Consider the following 17,280-nt stretch of genomic DNA (forward strand, 5'->3'; position numbering starts at 1 on the left):
GTATTTCCCCTAGGGTCAATAATTCAGTATTCGCTAATTCAGTATAGTAGTGACTTTATATAGAACAAAACTCACACAAATAACAAGAATAAACCATACTTGTTTTGTAATTCCTGTGAAATCATTCATACGGGAAACCCTCGATGACCTGCTAAGTAATGACTAGCATTAAAAAAATTAAACCCATAAAAGTGTACTACAGCACAAAACTTTATGCTATCTAGTGTATTCATTTGCTGTTTGTGACTACCATATTTATTTCAACTCTCTCCTGTTTATTGACTATTTCCCCAGGAGCACTGGACAATGCAGAAATTTCTTTAAGCCCTCCCTCACCCCCTCACCAGAAAACAAGCTTCCAGGGATTGTGCATATATAAATATCAAAATAGTTGTTGTGTATAGTGCCAAAGTCTTATTTTCAGTTAGCAAACTATTGGTAATGTTGGAAAGCAAAGGATGCAGATAGGAAAGGGGAGATCTTGTGGCTTGGAGGTCATTCAAAGGCAGATTTAAGGTTGCTTCTTTTTAAGGGAGACATGTAGTGGGGTCCCATGTAACTGGAATTTCACCATGTCTAATAGTGTCTAACAGAACGATGGAATGCTATGCCTCAAGTTTCTTCTGAAAGGCCTATGAGCCTCCTGAGATATCAACAAAAATGTTCCTTGGCTGTCAGAGGAGAGAAGTGATTTTGAATATAGTACAGTTTTTGCTATTATAATTTCTCCAGAACCAGGCCTGTTGGCGCTTGTGGTTCTTGAGAGAGGAGGCCATGCGGGTAAAATTCAAGAGACCTATTTACATGTAGGCACAAGAGCCCTGCTCAAGACTGGAGACAGTGAAAGATGAGGAAGGGAGGCATTCTCCCTGCATTATCCAGCTTCAGCACCCAGCAGGGACTGGATCATGGACAGGGTTTGGGTGGGAGGCTGTAGAGGCTAAAGTCAGTGGAGCAGAGTGGAGGGAAGCCTTGGGGTCGTGGGCTTGTGCATGAGACACATGTGAGGTTCCCTGCAACACTTTGCCAGCCAATTAGGCTGAAGTCACTGCAAAACATAGGTTGCCATGATGTGAGCCCATTTGCATTTGCAGCCTGAAAAGGCAAAAGGAAATATTCCTACTTCACGTAAGTATGGGGCTATACTTTTCTGATACTGGATCTGTTGGTCCTCATTTCCATGTTTCTCTATTGTCTAATGTGGTGGTTCACCCTGACTGCACATTAGACCCACTCTAGAAAACCTTAAAAAATGTCTGTACCCACCCCAAAGATTCTGAATGAATTGATCAAGAGTAGATCCTGGGCATCTGTGTGTCTAAAAGGCTTCTTAGATGATTCACATGTTTAGCCAGGGTTGACAAGTACTGCCCTAAAACATATTGCTGAGATTTTTCACGCTCCATTTTCCAGTGTGCTCCAAAGACAACTTAGGCAAGATCCTGCTACATGTCCACTTCAAAAAGATGCACCCCTGCATGGGCCTTTGAGTGCACCCACCTAGAGTGGCCTCCATGCCGCTTCCTGTCTGCTTGCTCCACTGTGAAGAATTCATCTGCAGACTCTCCAAGTCTTGATGCTGTACTTTGTCCTGCCTTTGTCCCAGCACAAATTGCTGGTGATAAGTCCTACAGTAGGGAAGGAGGGTGGCTGTGGCGTCAGTGGCAGGAAGGAGAGGAAGTAAAGAAGGCAAGGCAAAGGAAGACTAAAAGGGTACTTGGGAAGGAATAGAAAAGAGGGCTGTGCAAGGCGCTGCTTCTCTCGTGCCCCCCACCAGCCTTCTGCATCCAAAGCAGGGAGGGAAGTGTGTGGGCTCAGAGCCATATATGCTTAAGTGCAAGTCCTGGGGCCCCATAATTTACTAGCTGCTTGATCTTGGGAAAATTACTTAATCTTGTGCAACTAAAAGTGGTGGAACTCTGGGATTCAAAACAGGTCTGTCTGGCTTAAGAGCCCAAACATTTTCCCAGTATGTACACAACATCTTCCAATCCATATGCACACAATACACCTTTCAGTGAGGAATACAGTAATTAATAATTTCCCAAATGGTAGTTGAACTTGTTTTTAAATTCCTATAGTCAAATAAGTTGGGAGAATGTTACAAGAAGATTAGTTAGAAAGAAAATAGTGTCATTTATTATCAGCTCAAAACATTCAGAATTGTCATTTGTAAGAAATAAGCTCATTATTAATAGAAGATTACTTTTCTTGTCTTTATGTGACCATTTTCTTAAATTAAAAATAAACTTTTTTCCCTCATTGCAAAAGCAGTGCATGTACATCTAATACAAATTGGAAAATAAAGATAAGCAAATAATACAAAATTAAACACAATTATAATCCCTCCTCCCAGATCTAATGTTATGAATATGTTAGTATATATCCTTCTAGATTTTCTGTGCTTTTATACAGATTTTTAATCTGTATAAAATCTTTCACTTTACAACATCTGGTCAACAACATTCCATGTCAATACATTTGACTTTACTACATTATTTTTTTATATTTACTTATTAAGGTGAACAATTTTGTCCGATTTTAAACGACATTTGTTTACTCAGATGTCAGAGACCCACAGATAAGGAAACATCTGAAAAGCCCAGGTTGGCTATGTGGAGAGGTTGAGTAATTCAAAACAAAGTACAAAACATAAAAACAATTACAACCAGTTTGACAGTTGCACGTCTGTTTCCTACGGCCTTCTACCCACAAGTCTATGCTGACTTCAAAGAAAAATCAGCACAGAGGAGGTCCAGAGGATAAGGTGCAAAACGAGAATCAAACCCACGATAAGAGATTAAAAGAAGGTTGATCAAAGACCCAGCATAACAGTGCTAGCCTATGACTTACCTTGGCCCATGGCCCCAAAATATTCATCAGAACAGAGAGCTCTCTTTGAAGTGATTGGATGCATCCATGCTCAGACAAGCTCTCTGGTCAAAGGGAAATTTAAAGAGTGGCCCTGGAAGGAGTTAGCAAAGTTGCCTCTTCCTTTCTTTGCTCTGCACAACCCTCACAAACTGAATACTGTTTCTTTGATTTGTTGTGCAGATGCAAGTAGTTTAACTGTAGTGGGTATTCGGTGAGGAAATTCAACCTAGAAGAGGGAAAAGCTAAACTTTTTGCCTCCTGGAAGATGTGGGAAGTACAGTTGCATTTGTGGGACAGAGAATTTGCACTCATGATCAGAGAACAGCAACCACTACCCATCCTTTGTGTTCAGTGTTTAAGGACAAGTGGCATTTCCAAATAGGCAATAGGACTTGTTCATGACTATTCTTGTTCATTCTGCTTGTTCATTACTTTTATGAGTCGAGTTTATTGCTCTGTGGTGTTGTGACAGAAGCCATTCATCTCCCCAGAAAGGGGAAGAAAACAGAGGTCCCCGTCCTAATGGCACAGACTTCACAACATTCAGTTTAAATGTTTTTAAGTATCTTAAAAGAGAAGAGTTATGTGCTGCTGAGTGTGTTCTTAGAATGTCTGTAGTTAGCACTTCTTTCAGGCTCTAGTTTTCTGGATTTTTACTTTACGTAATAATCCTATGTATTTAGGATCTTTGTTTTCACCTTCCCCATTACCATATGGGTGAAACCCCATCTCTACTAAAAATACAAAAAATTAGCTGGGCATGGTGGTGTGGGCTTGTAGCCTCAGCTACTCAGGAGGCTAAGGCATGAGAATCACTTGAACCCAGCAGGTAGGGGTTGCATTGAGCCAAGATTGTGCCACCGCACTCCAGCCTGGGCAACAGAGCAAGACTCTGTCTGAAAAAAAAAGTTCAAGGGAATTGCTTTTTCCCTCTACCTTTTTTAGATCAGTTTTCTACTCTTTAACTGAGGTGTTAAAGTTGGAGTTTTTACTGGCAAATCTTGAGTGAGCACAGTGTTAGGCTCTGTGAGAGAGAAGATGCATTTTCTATTTTCACAGAGCCACAGTCCAGGTGAGGAGATAATGAGTTTGCATGCAAAAACTGAATATGTTGCAAGCTGATACAGACTTTTGTCAGGCCAGTCTTTCATAAAGAAGGAGTATTTGGATTGGGCTTTGAAAATGCCTGAAATTTCAAAATGTGAAATAATATGAAAGAATATTTATGAGTACTCGTTGGGGCCGGGTAACATGGTCAAAGTTACAGAGGCAGAAAACCATAAGGTGTCTCATAGAAACTGAATATACTCACTTAACTGTGGCAGATGGCTCATGTGAGAAATTTGCAAAGGAGAAGCTTCATTAGTTCTATTAGTGTTCAAATGTGCTATGGAATCTGCATTTTATTATGAATGCAAAAGGATGGTATTGAAAACTTTGGAGTAGAAAATGATATTCTGAAGTATTTTGAGAGCATTAATATGCCTGTGGAGTGCAGAATGGACCTGGGTAAAAAGAGGTCTGGAGCCACAACTTGGTCAAAATGGCACAAATAGAGTCTGAGAGAAAGAGAGCTTGAGACAGAATGGAAACAATGGGAAGGATAGAACGGATTCTGGAGGCAATGAACTGAGAACTGATTTGACCTCTGTGGGGAGGGGAGGGGAGGAGAGTGATGGGCTGTAAGAGAAGGTGGTAAGAAGACTCATAAAGGATTCAGTCACACATAGACATAATTGCACCCCTACTACCCAGGTGCTAGGTGATGGGAATACAAAGAGATTAATCACATCAACAAAATAGCTAGATAGACACGGTAGGTATTCACAAGGAACAACTCAAAGTAGTCTCATCTAAACATTGAACACAGTGAGGCAGTGAGCTCTCAGGAGTTGGGAGAATGAAATATTCCTTGAAGTTTGGAGTCACAGAAGCATCAGGGAAGAGATGGAACATGAGCTGAACATTGAATGATGGGTAGAATTTGTAAAGAATGGCAGGAGTAATCAAAGCTGTGGGATGAGGAGGATTAAAGTGAAGGCACAGGACCAAGAAAACACAAGGAATGTTTGTGACACGTTGAAGAGGCCCATCTGGTTGGAATAGAGTTTACATGAAACACCAAAAGGGGAAAAGGGGAAGGTAGAGACATACATTTAATCTGGTAATGGTTTAGCAACCAAGCTAAAGATTTTATTTTTATTTTTATTTTTCTATTTGAGACAGATTCTCTGTCTGTCACCCAGGCTGGCGTGCAGTGGTGTGATCTTGGCTCACTGCAACCTCCGCCTCCTGAGTTCAAGCGATTTTCCTGCTTCAGCCTCTCTAGTAGCTGGGACAACAGGTGCCTGCCACTATGGCCAACTAATTTTTGTATTTAGTAGAGTTGGTGTTTCACCACCTGTTGGCCAGGCTAGTCTCGAACTCCCAAAGTGCTGGAATTGCAGGCATGATCCACTGTGCCTGGCCAAGAGTTTGTAATTTAACCTGGGAAATGTCAAGCCACTGATATTTTTCAGCAAGGTTGTAGCCAGTGTCAAAGAGTCTTTTGCGAAGTTTGGTCTGTGAAAGATGTGTAGAATATATCAAGATGAAGAACTGGGTAACTTCTAGTCAAAAAGGAATGAAGATGTAAACCAGGTACCAATCAGAATAAGAGATATGGAAAAGAGGCAAAGGAATTACCAGTAAACCAAAGGGAGAGAGAAATACAGTTTTGCCCAAGGTTTCAAACCCAGGAGGCTATGATAACAATTGTGCTGTATACTAAAGCATAAAAATCATGAGAAGACTGGTCTGGAAACAATCCTGAGAGTTTTGTGTTAAAGAGCTGGGTCCTGAGGTGGCAGACAAGCAAACATGCCCAAAAGGTGGTTCAAAGTAGGGGCTTGAGGCTCAGCTGGAAAACATATTTATCGTACCAAGTTTCAAAAATCCATACAGCTCAGCAATTGTTTGAAGTTTTTAATTAATTAATTCAGAAAGTGAGGTGTTTTCAGAAGCTCATCTGAGAACTTATATTCTCTTGATACAGACGAATTCTCAATTGCTCTTTTGTTCTCATTGCAAAACAGTTCAACTTGTATGAGATGGAAAGTGGGGAGGGCAGTAGCAGAATTGTCTCGGTTCCGGATGTAGATGTTATGGGCATTGGGCCATGTTCTCCTCTTCATTGGAAATAGTTCCTGTTTTATGCATCTTTCTATCAATTGCAGCTCTTAGCAGAGTCAGCATCTTGATTATACTCAGTCTTGGTTGATTTGCATTTTCATCATAGTCCTCAAAGAAAAAAGTGGACCTGAGAAAAACTAATAAGCTTACAGCCAGTTTTATGATGACAGTCTCTATATAAACAAATGCAAATTAGATGTCAAATTTGAATTACAAAATTTATTTGAGAAAGGTCCGGGAAGTAATAACTGTGGCTTCAGATCCTTTCTAAAATGATAAAAATTCATTAACAATCTTCCATGGCTTGGAGCCTCAGAGACATTCAAAAGTCACAGCACTTTGAAGAGCAGAGTTGGCAACTAATGTTATCAGAGTGAAGAATGACATGCTAACCTCAGGCCCAAGATGGCCAACTCAAAGTAGACCTCTATGCTTTGTTCTTCTGAAATAGGAACTAGCAAGAAACTTATTCGGTGGTGGGGTGGGAAGGCTGTGGACCCAGGGTGGAGGGATCCACACAGTTCAAAGTAAAATGAACCAACTATAGAAAAGGAAAAGAGAACGATACACAGATAGTATTCCTCATCCATCTGAATTGACTGTTACATAAAAAAGAAAACGGAGCTTCTGACAAATTGATAACAATCAAAAGGGAGCAAAATGCCTTTTTCTACTTTTAAGCTACATAAGAAATACACCCATCATTTTATCTAGTCTTTTCTCTGTTCTTGCAGCTGCTCGACTGATCCAAAACATGGATGCCACCGCTGAGCCTTGTACAGACTTTTTCAAATATGCCTGCGGAGGCTGGTTGAAACGCAATGTCATTCCCGAGACCAGCTCCCGTTACGGCAACTTTGACATTTTAAGAGATGAACTAGAAGTCGTTTTGAAAGGTTAGTAGAGATTGTATCTGTGCATCAAAGATTTCTCTCTTAATATATTCATTTTTTAAATATACAATTGTTAGCCATTACAAGGAATGTCACAAAAGATTAAAACGTTAATAATCCTTCCAGGATTTGTGTACCACTACCGAGTCACCCGGATAATGGCAGACACCAAAATTAATATGTTGACATCTCTTAGCATTCCTGCTTTCATTTATAGGTGTGCAAATGATAAAGCTGTATCATCCCTAGAAATGGCAGGTTTTTGTTCTTGTTTTGCTTTATTTTGTTTTGTTTTGAGATGGAGTTTCGCTCTCGTCACCCAGGCTGGGGTGCAATGGTGCTATCTCGGCTCACTGCAACCTCCGCCTCCCAGGTTCAAGTGATTCTCCTGCCTCAGCCTCCCAAGTAGCTGGGATTATAGCACCCACTACCAAGCCCAGCTAATTTTTGTATTTTTAGTAGAGATGGTGTTTCACCATGTTGGCCAGGCTAGTCTCGAACTCCTGATCTCAGGTGATCCACCCGCCTCAGCCTCTCAAAGTGTGGAGTTACAGGCATGAGCCACCATGCCCAACCAAGATGATAGTTTTATGCCATTTTACAGAAGAAAAAAGTTTAAATGATTGCCACAAAAACCTATTTCTGTAGTCTCCCTACCCAAGCCCTGTGTTAAAGTCACTGTAAGATGTTACTAAGATTTACCTTCCCAGCGTAGGCATATTCTAACCTGGCTAAGGCGCTCCCTCTGGGAAGTTAGCAAAGTCTAGACAAGTCGTTCCTATCCTCTGTTCCCTGTTCTCCCCGCTTCTAGAAGTGTGCATATATTGGAGTATGCATATATTGTTTTGTAGAAAACCAATTTTTACTACTTTTTAACATCCAAACAAGTGAGACAATTCAATTCATTCATTTGGAGCATTAAAAGTACAATCACACAGATAATTATTTTCCAGCTATCAAAAGGACTATTCATATTAAATTCCAAATTCCCTGTATTATTGCTTTCTTTTTAATCTTAATTTCAAGAAAATAACTGTTACCTATGGTAGAGCAGTATGCATCACTGTTCATAAAAAAAAAAAAAAGATAATCTAGTCAAAAGGACTTTCATCTACATTGGCTGATTAAACTGACTCCTAGTTCTGTGCTAGGAATGATAATCTGGTAAGGGGTTTGGTTTTTCCTATAAGGTTTTGGAACTGCAGGGAAGGAGTGAATGTACCTCCAGAAAAGCAAAGTATTTTAACTGAACCCACCTTGCAAATGTTAATTACTGCAAATGAGCAGTTATGTGTGCGTAGTGCAAATGAGCAATTATGTTGATGTATTTTATTAAATGTCCTATTTCAGATGTCCTTCAAGAACCCAAAACTGAAGATATAGTAGCAGTGCAGAAAGCAAAAACATTGTACAGGTCTTGTATAAATGAATGTAAGTGCTCTTCATTTGATTTCATTAGGAGTATGTATATATTGGTGCCAAACTATGCCTAGACTTCTAATTGAATTTATGTTTGTTGTTTTCAAAAGCTGCTATTGATAGCAGAGGTGGAGAACCTCTACTCAAACTGTTACCAGACATACATGGGTGGCCAGTAGCAACAGAAAACTGGGAGCAAAAATATGGTAAGGCAATTTTCCTACTTAAAAAAAAATCCATGTAAAATTTATGTTATTATAATATCATTAATGAACTAAAGCTTCTAAAGATATATTTTATTTTTTATTGCTTTAGGTGCTTCTTGGACAGCTGAAAAAGCCATTGCACAACTGAATTCTAAATATGGGAAAAAAGTCCTTTTTAATTTGTTTGTTGGCACTGATGATAAGAATTCTGTGAATCATATAATTCATGTAAGTTTGTGTGGCAAATAGCTAAAGTTATCTTTAAATTGTAATAAAACTTCCACACACGTTGTTATTGATACTTAGAAATAATGCTGTTTTCAATTGAATTGAGTAAGCAAGGAGGTGATATATTCATGCTCTGTCCCTAATACCTGGAGTCCCAATTTTGAAAGTATTTTCTTAATGCTGTGTTTTAGACGCTCACCTCTTGCTTCTGCTACCTCTATTTTAGATACCTCTCCCTTCACAAAACAAATGTTAAGAAGGGCTCCAGGCCCCTCCTATTCAGAAAAAGTCCCTGATTCTTTGTATATTACTTGAAAGGAGTATACTTTGGTTTATAGAAGTAAGGCAGGTCTGGAAATCAAAAAACAATAATTGCTTTTGAAAATAACATAGAAAAGGGATTTTAAACATAATTTTTTTTCTCACTAAAGAATATCTGTATTTTTTTCTCAATTAAGGAGAAACAAAATGCCTTTCTTTTAAAATGGATTTATTTTATTTTTAAAAATGTAAGCAATTTGATTTAGATGTCACCTAAGACTAGATTCATGAGTATGTTTGGAATGTACTGAGAATTTTAATGAGTCTTTCTTTCTTTCTTGGTTTCTTTCTTGATTTCTTGATTTTTTCTTTCTTCTTTGTTTCTTTCTCTTTCTTTCTCTCTTTCTTTCTCTCTTTCTCTCTTTACCTCTCTCTCTCTTTCTTTCTCTCTCTCTTTCTTTCTTTCTTCTTTCCTGTAAAAGAAATTATACCAAAAGTTGCAGGTTACCAAATCATACCTGTGTCCCTATTGCATAAATCTTTATGGTCATTTTTATATAAAATTTTGAAAGGAATTGAACCAAAATCTCCTGCAGTAGACTCTCTCTTCTGAAACTTTCTCCTTGCAGGATCACCTTGAGGGTGAGGGGGTAGGGAAGGATCAGGGCTCTTCATCTGGAGGTATCTTCTGGCTCTTTCCATCCCAGTTCTTTGGGTAATGTTTCTTTCGTATTGGCCTAGGCTCTCCACTGCTGCTAGGATTCTCTCTTTAACCCAGAAATGCTCTGTTTGGCCTCCACACTCATGTTGCCATGCAGTGAGTAGGAAACAATCTCACAAAGCTTCAAGTATGCCCAGGCAGCTCTCACTTGGGTATTAAAGATGGACCAGACACATTAGCACAGAACTGAGTTTCATCTTTTACACATTTAACTGCTATCTGGGTCTGCTGAAGTTCTTCTGAGCAGAGCAGCTTTGGGGAGAACCAAGGAGAAGGTGCCCCCATTCCCTTAGGGTAGAGAATCTTAAACATTTTCTGGCAAGAGTTGCATTAGTGGAAAGGTTCTGGAGTTACCATAGAGGTTTTCCACTTCTCCTCCCCTTCTTCCCATCCATCCAAATCAACTTGAAGAATATTGACCTGCTCCCACCAATGAGAGTGGATCCCAGCTCAGGGTGAAAGCAGATGAGAATGTTCCCAGGGGAGCACATTAGAATCTCAGGAAGCTGGGAAGTCCTGTGAAGATGTAATTTAGAAATTCCCACGTCCTAGAATCTAACATGATTTTGTTCACTTGCGCCTGCTGCTCTGCATTAAAAATCTCTCCCAATAAATCGTTTGTTCATTTTCTTTGGTTTTCCTTAAATATCTGCAGCACAGGCCCCCAGATTATCTAACCACCCATTAGTATATCACTTATAAGTAGTGTAGAAACCATTTCCTAATTTTGTATTTACTCAGTGTCTGATAGTTACCCCTATAAACAGCAGACTAGGATCTTTCACATACATAAATAGGCATGCTTGTATTTTTCTAACTTTTCTATATTTGCTGAATGATTTTTTTTTTATGTATATTTTTTATAGGTTGACCAGCCTCGACTTGGCCTCCCTTCTAGAGATTACTATGAATGCACTGGAATCTATAAAGAGGTAAAAAGAAAAAAGAAAAAGAAAATAACCAAAACCAAACGACAGACCCATCTGGTGTAAACTTATAAGTAATGAAAAAGATGAAGCCAAATTCAGATTTAGCACTCTTATGTTCTTCATTCAGGACAGGCACTTAAAATCACACATAATAGCGAGCGGTCTTTGATAGAATGAACATTCTCAGTAGAATGAATGAAGGTATTTTACAAAACTAGGAAACTTGAAATTCCTTATTTGTATCTTGGTTTTTAGTATTTAAAACATATGATCTATTTTGAAAAGTTAATTTAAAATATTTTAATCCACATGTAACTGGATTATTTAAAAAATGAACAGATTTATCATGGGCTAGGGTGGTGCCAGTGAGAACCAGAGTGGGTCAGTGAGAGATATAGTCTGCAGCATCCTTCTGGAACCTTCTGATTTGACTTTCAGAGAACAATGCAGGTAGAGATAGTGGACTCAGACAAATCTTTGCACTTACCTTGTGACTCTAACATTGGCCAGGTAGCCAGTGGGCATCATACCCCATGGTGGACGTTTGGATGTTCTGGAATGCTTTCTTATTGTTTCACAATCTTCCCTTTCTTGGGCTGATGTTCTCGTGCTCTTCTTAGAGAAGTAAGGAACAACAGGAGACAAAACTAGTAATCTTACACAGCGTTAGATATTGGGGAAAGGTGTTGGTTCTACAAAGGTTTTTCTTATAATTATTTTGTAGCTGAAAAGTAAGTTATCTTTGATGATCCTAATGGCTCACAGTGTAGTGACATAACTAAAATTACATTTTAGTTAAAATTAGTAGATAAATATGTTTATGATTGGCATTTATTTTACCTAATTTTGAAGTTCAAATAACATGGAATGAATTCACTGTAAGGTATCTTTTTGAGTGACTACATAACACCAAAATGAAGAAAAAGATATATTACCAAAGGCCACAATTAATAGCACAGATAATTACATTGGTGTGGGATATTTGAATTCAGTGCAATCTAGTTACCGTGTGGGGTCCAGCTACTGGCTTGAAGAGCTATGCAGCTGCTTTCTGTTACAGATTTGAAAGTAATTGAGGTATTTGGTTCACTACTATACATTTTTATCACCATCAACTGGGATGCTTTTCATATTTAGGATTGTATTCTTATATTGTATTTTTCAAATCCTAGGATACATAATTTTTTTACATTTTAATGTTTCTGATATCAAGATTTACCTGGCAATCAATGTAGATATTTAAGGCGGTAAAAGGTTTTTTTTTTTTTTTAAAGTTATTAAGATGTTGTATTTGTGCATTTTATACTCAGTGCTGTCCCATAATCTAGGACAGGTCACAAACTGGCAGTCTTTGGCTCAAATCTGATATAGAAGCATTTTTGTTTAACCTGTAGTTGTTTTTTTTAAAATTTTGAATTAGTTGCCAATATTTTACAAAATTGAAAGATTTCACCCGAGAATCCAGATTTCTTAGTAAATCAGTAGAATTTGAGCCCCTAGCTTGCATTCTTATATGGCAGCAATTGAGCAGAGTGGTGTTGTGGTTGCTCCTTTTAGAAAGGGCATTTGTTCTCCAAGTTTGAACAGTCCTCTTCAACGTGATTCATTGATTTATATTGACTTCTTGGCTCCTGTAGGCACTTGATTTTGCATATTAGTCTGGTCTTAGCTAAGCCACAGCAATAAAAACACTCACAAATACAGTAGCTCAAACAAGCGAGAAATTCACTTCTGTCTCTCATGCCAGTCTGGAAGTAGGGAAGCTGTCCAGGTGAGGCAGGAAGCTCTGCTCCAGGGGAATGTCTGGCAGCCAGCTTCCTTTTATGTCATTGCTCTAATATCAACCTCCTCTAGTGTTTCTCTTAGTCTGTTTGGTCAAAGTTCGTTCACCACTGCCCTGTTCACATGCCAGGCCACAGGAAAGATAAAAGAGGAAAAGTGGTAGACAGATAGTTAACGTTTATGTAAATGGTGCAGAACTTGCTTACATTCCATTGGTTAAAATGATGTCATGTGGTCACAACTAAATATAAAGGAGGCAGGAAAATGTAGCCTTGAGCAGAGTGGCCATGTCTGTGCCTTGTTAAAACTTGACTGGCAGAGAGGAAGGTTGTGTCTTTTAAAAGAGGAGCACATATACTGATGTCATTTAGCAGGCTCTGCCACAGTTTACATTCCCTGATCTAGGGAATACTGTATTTGTGATCAAGTAACACAGTGGTGATCAAATCTAGAATTAGTAATATGTTTACAGAGTTTATGAGTGAGAAATCTGAGGCTCAGAAGTTTGCCCTCAACATTCAGCAGAACAGTAGTATAGTGGCAAACTTTGGTCCTTCTCTCTTTTCCATTCTGTTACATTATTACAACTTCTCCTCCTCCTCCTCCTCCTCCTCCTCCTCCTCCTCCTCCTCCTCCTCCTTCTTCTTTCTTCTGTTTTTTGAGGCGGGGTCTTGCTTTGTCACCCAAGCTGGAGTGCAGTGGCATGATCTCGGCTCACTACAGCCTCCACCTTTTGGGTTCAAGCGAGTCTCCTGCCTCAGCCTCCCGAGTAGCTGGGATTATAGGCACGTGCCACCACACCCAGCTAATTTTTGTATTTTTAGTAGAGATGGGGTTTCATCATGTTGGTTGGGCTGGTCTTAAACCTCTAACCTCGTAATTCGCCCACCTTGGACTTCCAAAGTGCTGGGATTACAGGCGTGAGCCACCTCACCCAGCTACAACTTCTTAAGAGTTTGTACTTAGTAGAGTTCTTTAAATGAGCAAATGATAGAGAAAACTGACTTACACTGGCATTTACAGCCTGGAAGTTATTCTCAGCTTAAATTAGGTGCTCTTCAGCGATCTGAATCAGACTAGCAAACACACAGCATGCTTCCTGCCTTGCTCCCCCTTCCATAACCATATACTTTGGGTGACATCCTTCTTTCCTGCAAACCTGAGATCTCAGAATCCTTCTTAAAGCAGTGTGCTCCAAGCTATAAACAACCTCCTTTCAGTGGAAGGGAGTTGCATATAAAATAAAATCTATGTGTCATCCCAGAAATGGGTAATTACCTGAATATTTCTTCACCCTCTCCCTCTTTTTGAATCCATTCTTTTGGGCATGGGGGTGACAGTGTGTGTAGTTACAGTAAGAATTCCAATGTTATCCTTATTCTTCCCATGATATTTGCTATTCTCTCCTAATCACTACCACTTGCAATCCTTTGGTTTCCCCTGCATCTCTAGCAAGCTATCAAATAAAAGTTAATTCTAGTTTTTCCACTACTCTGCCATCTTTGCAAAATGTCAGCCACCTTAAGTATTCCTGTCTTGTGTCTTTATGCTTCATGAACAAAAAATGATGAGCAGTGTGGAATAAAAAGATAACCTTCAGTAGAGGAGTAACGAATCTGGAAGAAATCTTAGTGTATCATTGGCCTTCAATGATTTTCTCTCTTATATGTTTTTCCCTTTGCCTAAAACTTGCCCCCCACGCACACCACCTGCCCACACTCTTTCCTCTATTATGGTTTGCCGAGCATCCAGATTTCTATATATTTTTTATTTAATGTCTTCTTTTTTCTACAAGACTTTAAATTAAGTGGAAGCAATGCTTCCACTTCTTATCAACTATGAAAACAACCCCTACAATTACTAATTGTCCTTTGCTTTTTTTCTGATACTTACCTCAGTTTCTGGCCTTTAAATGCTACAGAATCAGTGAATGAATGATTGATGGGGAAGATGGCAGGGACAAGAGGAAAGAAAAGAAAGAACTCAATCTTTGAGTTTCCTTCCCTTGATTTTGGGAAATCTGAGCTCTAGGGCATCAACAGCTAATAGCATACGTTTCTTGAGCATTTTACGAACTATGTGTCCTCTTGTCTCTTTTCAATCCCCAGTCGTTTCTTTGCTAAACTCAGTTTGCCTGAGGTATATTTATACATTCAATGGGTATCACACATTTGCAATTTATATTATTTCATGGAAAATAACCAAGAGAAGTTTTGGGAATTGGCATAGGGTCACCAACGTTTTTGTCAAAGAAAAGTGTCCTTAGACCATAGAAGGCTGGCTTCCTTGCCTTTCATGTTAGCCGATAATTTTTAAACTTTAGTGTGGGGTCTGCCTTCTGCAGATATGCCTCAGAGGCTGAGGATCAGAGAGGGTCACACCTCCTCTTCAGTCAGAAGTACCCTAATCATAGGTCTCCTTGATCGAATTATTAACTCAGCCCATTTCCCCAGGTCTTTGATCCTTCCTTCTGGGATACCCAGGTCATCCAGAGGAATCATATTCCATAATCTTACAACCAAACTTTTTATCAACTATGAAAAGCCCCTACAATTACTAAGAAAGTTCATTTCACTTTACAGAAGTCCTTTTTTTTAATTTTGATACCCTCATAATGGAATTTTTGTGTTGTAATATTTTATTATTATTACAATCTAGAAAGGAAAAATGATACAGAACAGCTCCGTCATGTCAGTAAGGGGCCCACATTCACCATGTCTGCTCTTCCTAACAAACTGTTCTCAAACTGTTCTCATCAGGAAGCCTCTGTGCTGTATCTTTTGTTAAAGAAATGGAACCTGAGTTCTGAGGTATTCTGATTATCTAAAGAGATTACTTAATGACACACTGCTACCTCAAAGTACAGAAGTAGTGAGATTCAAAACAATTCTATTCCTTACAGGGATACAAATTTCTATGCTAGGAAAATAATGCGAAAGATATACATGGCCCAAAAACATAACCATTCCCATTAACAAAATGTTTAAATGAAACCATCCAGCCATTTTATGTGAGAAAGTTTTTATATATTGATTCACTGAGAGGACTGAGGACCTTAATTTTCTTAAGAAATCACCCATCATCAGAAGAGTCTGAGCTCTCTATTGGGGGTGAGTTGGAATTGGTCTCAGAGCTTCCCTTTCTCTACCTTCTTAGCTTATCAAGGGTAATTGTTATCTTACTTTGTTCTCCTTTATAGGGAAGTCTGAAGGTTAGGAATCCAAAATAATTGAGCATAATTAGATAATGGATATGTTTATGCCCTGCACTGATGTTTGTCTGAAAAGAAGGAATAAGCTAGGCTAGCGGTTTCCAACCCTAAGGATTACTTTGTTTTGTGCCAATAACAGGGTTCTGTGCAGAAACACCTCATATATACACACACTTCAAAAGCCATTGTGATTTATTTTACTTGTGCGTTTATACATCAACAAAATATTTCTTTGAGTAGAACATTTCAGGGCTAAAAGAAAAGGGAGAAAACTGCTGGGGCTAGAGTTTGAGAGCACAAGGAGGCGGGGAAGGAACTGGAGAGTAGAAGCTAGAGGGTATACTGCTGCAGGGCATGGCAAGGGAGGAGGCCAGAGCTATGAAGAAGTTTAGAGCCTTCACAAAATCTGGGGGTTCGTAGAAATTGAGACATTTTAGGGATGAGGATAGAGGACTTGAAGCACAATGGACTGAAGCCAGAAAGCGATGACCCAGAGTCTATGTGCCTCAATCAGATCAGAAAAGCCAGGAGAAGTCTCTACACTGCATGTACCTGGGAAAGAGCATAAGCTGAGATTTGTCATCCTGTAGATGAGCAGGTGCAAGCCAGAAATGAAATTTAAAAAGAGGGGATATTCTTTGTCCACTTACTCAGTGTACAAGCTGAGAGCATCTGTTCAGAACTTGAGCTACAGTTAGAAGTTCCGAGGAAATATAAAGTGAGAGAAACTTAATATATTTACAATTTAACTTCATTTTTTAAAAAATTCAACAGATCTTCATTGAGATTGTGCTATGTGACAGATACTTTTCTAGGCAATAAAGATTCCAAGGAAACAAGGCGCTTGTTCTCATGAAATTCATGGTCTAATGGGAAGAGATAGACAATAAATAACCAGGTAAATAAGGAAATAAGACAAATTGTGAGTGTTGTAAAGAAAATAAATCAAGGTGATAGAATAACGAGTGACTGGAGTAAGGCATGGGTGATTCAGTTTGGCTTGTTTAAAGCATCTCTGGCTGCTGTTTGTAGAATGTGTTGTAATGGAACCAGAGAGATCAGAGAAGGCCACGTGGTAATTCATGTGAAAGATAATGATGATAGCAAGTCAGATAGAGAAATTTGAGCAGACCTAAGATAATCTTGTGTAGGTGGCTCTATCATTATAGGGAAACAGTTTGTGTACTTTAAACTGCTCGACCAGCATGTGCTAGGGTGATACGTGGCAGAGCTAGTCTCACTGCATAACACAGCTATGACATGATAAGACAGACCCTGCAAGGGAAACTGCTGACCTCGCTTTGTCCTTTCTGGACACCAGGTGACTAATAGTCAGAAGGTTTCACTCAGTCCAGTTATCTGTGCTTAAGAAAACAAAAGGGAGCTTTTAAATATGAGACAGTGAATATGATGAGAATTTTTGATATCAACTGAATTTGGTTTGTAAAAAGAACTAGATGCAGTCCCGCAAGCATGGAATAAACCGTGTAATATATAAAAGAAGTTGTACAAATCTTCAGGTTCTTATTGATAACCTGATGAGAGCCCCAAACAGTCCCTATGCAAGTTTGTGTCCTCTTGGGTC

The 17,280-nt window shown here is 39.0% G+C and overlaps 1 protein-coding gene across 8 annotated transcripts in view; it reads left to right on the forward strand.

Annotated features, from left to right (window-relative positions):
- The window catches only part of MME (membrane metalloendopeptidase), a 146,191-nt gene that overhangs the window by 80,028 nt on the left and 48,883 nt on the right, over positions 1–17,280 (forward strand). For all 8 annotated transcript variants that reach the window (XM_021669536.2, XM_021669535.2, XM_021669539.2 and 5 more), the window contains 5 exons: positions 6,780–6,941; positions 8,289–8,369; positions 8,468–8,563; positions 8,673–8,791; positions 10,640–10,705. In XM_021669536.2, the coding sequence (XP_021525211.2) occupies positions 6,780–6,941; positions 8,289–8,369; positions 8,468–8,563; positions 8,673–8,791; positions 10,640–10,705 (524 nt within the window). The remainder of the gene's footprint in view (positions 1–6,779; positions 6,942–8,288; positions 8,370–8,467; positions 8,564–8,672; positions 8,792–10,639; positions 10,706–17,280) is intronic.

The sequence above is a fragment of the Aotus nancymaae genome, unplaced genomic scaffold, assembly GCF_030222135.1.
Source record: "Aotus nancymaae isolate 86718 unplaced genomic scaffold, 86718_ANA_hifiasm-v0.15.2.pri h1tg000019l, whole genome shotgun sequence".
Taxonomy (NCBI): Eukaryota; Metazoa; Chordata; class Mammalia; order Primates; family Aotidae; genus Aotus; species Aotus nancymaae.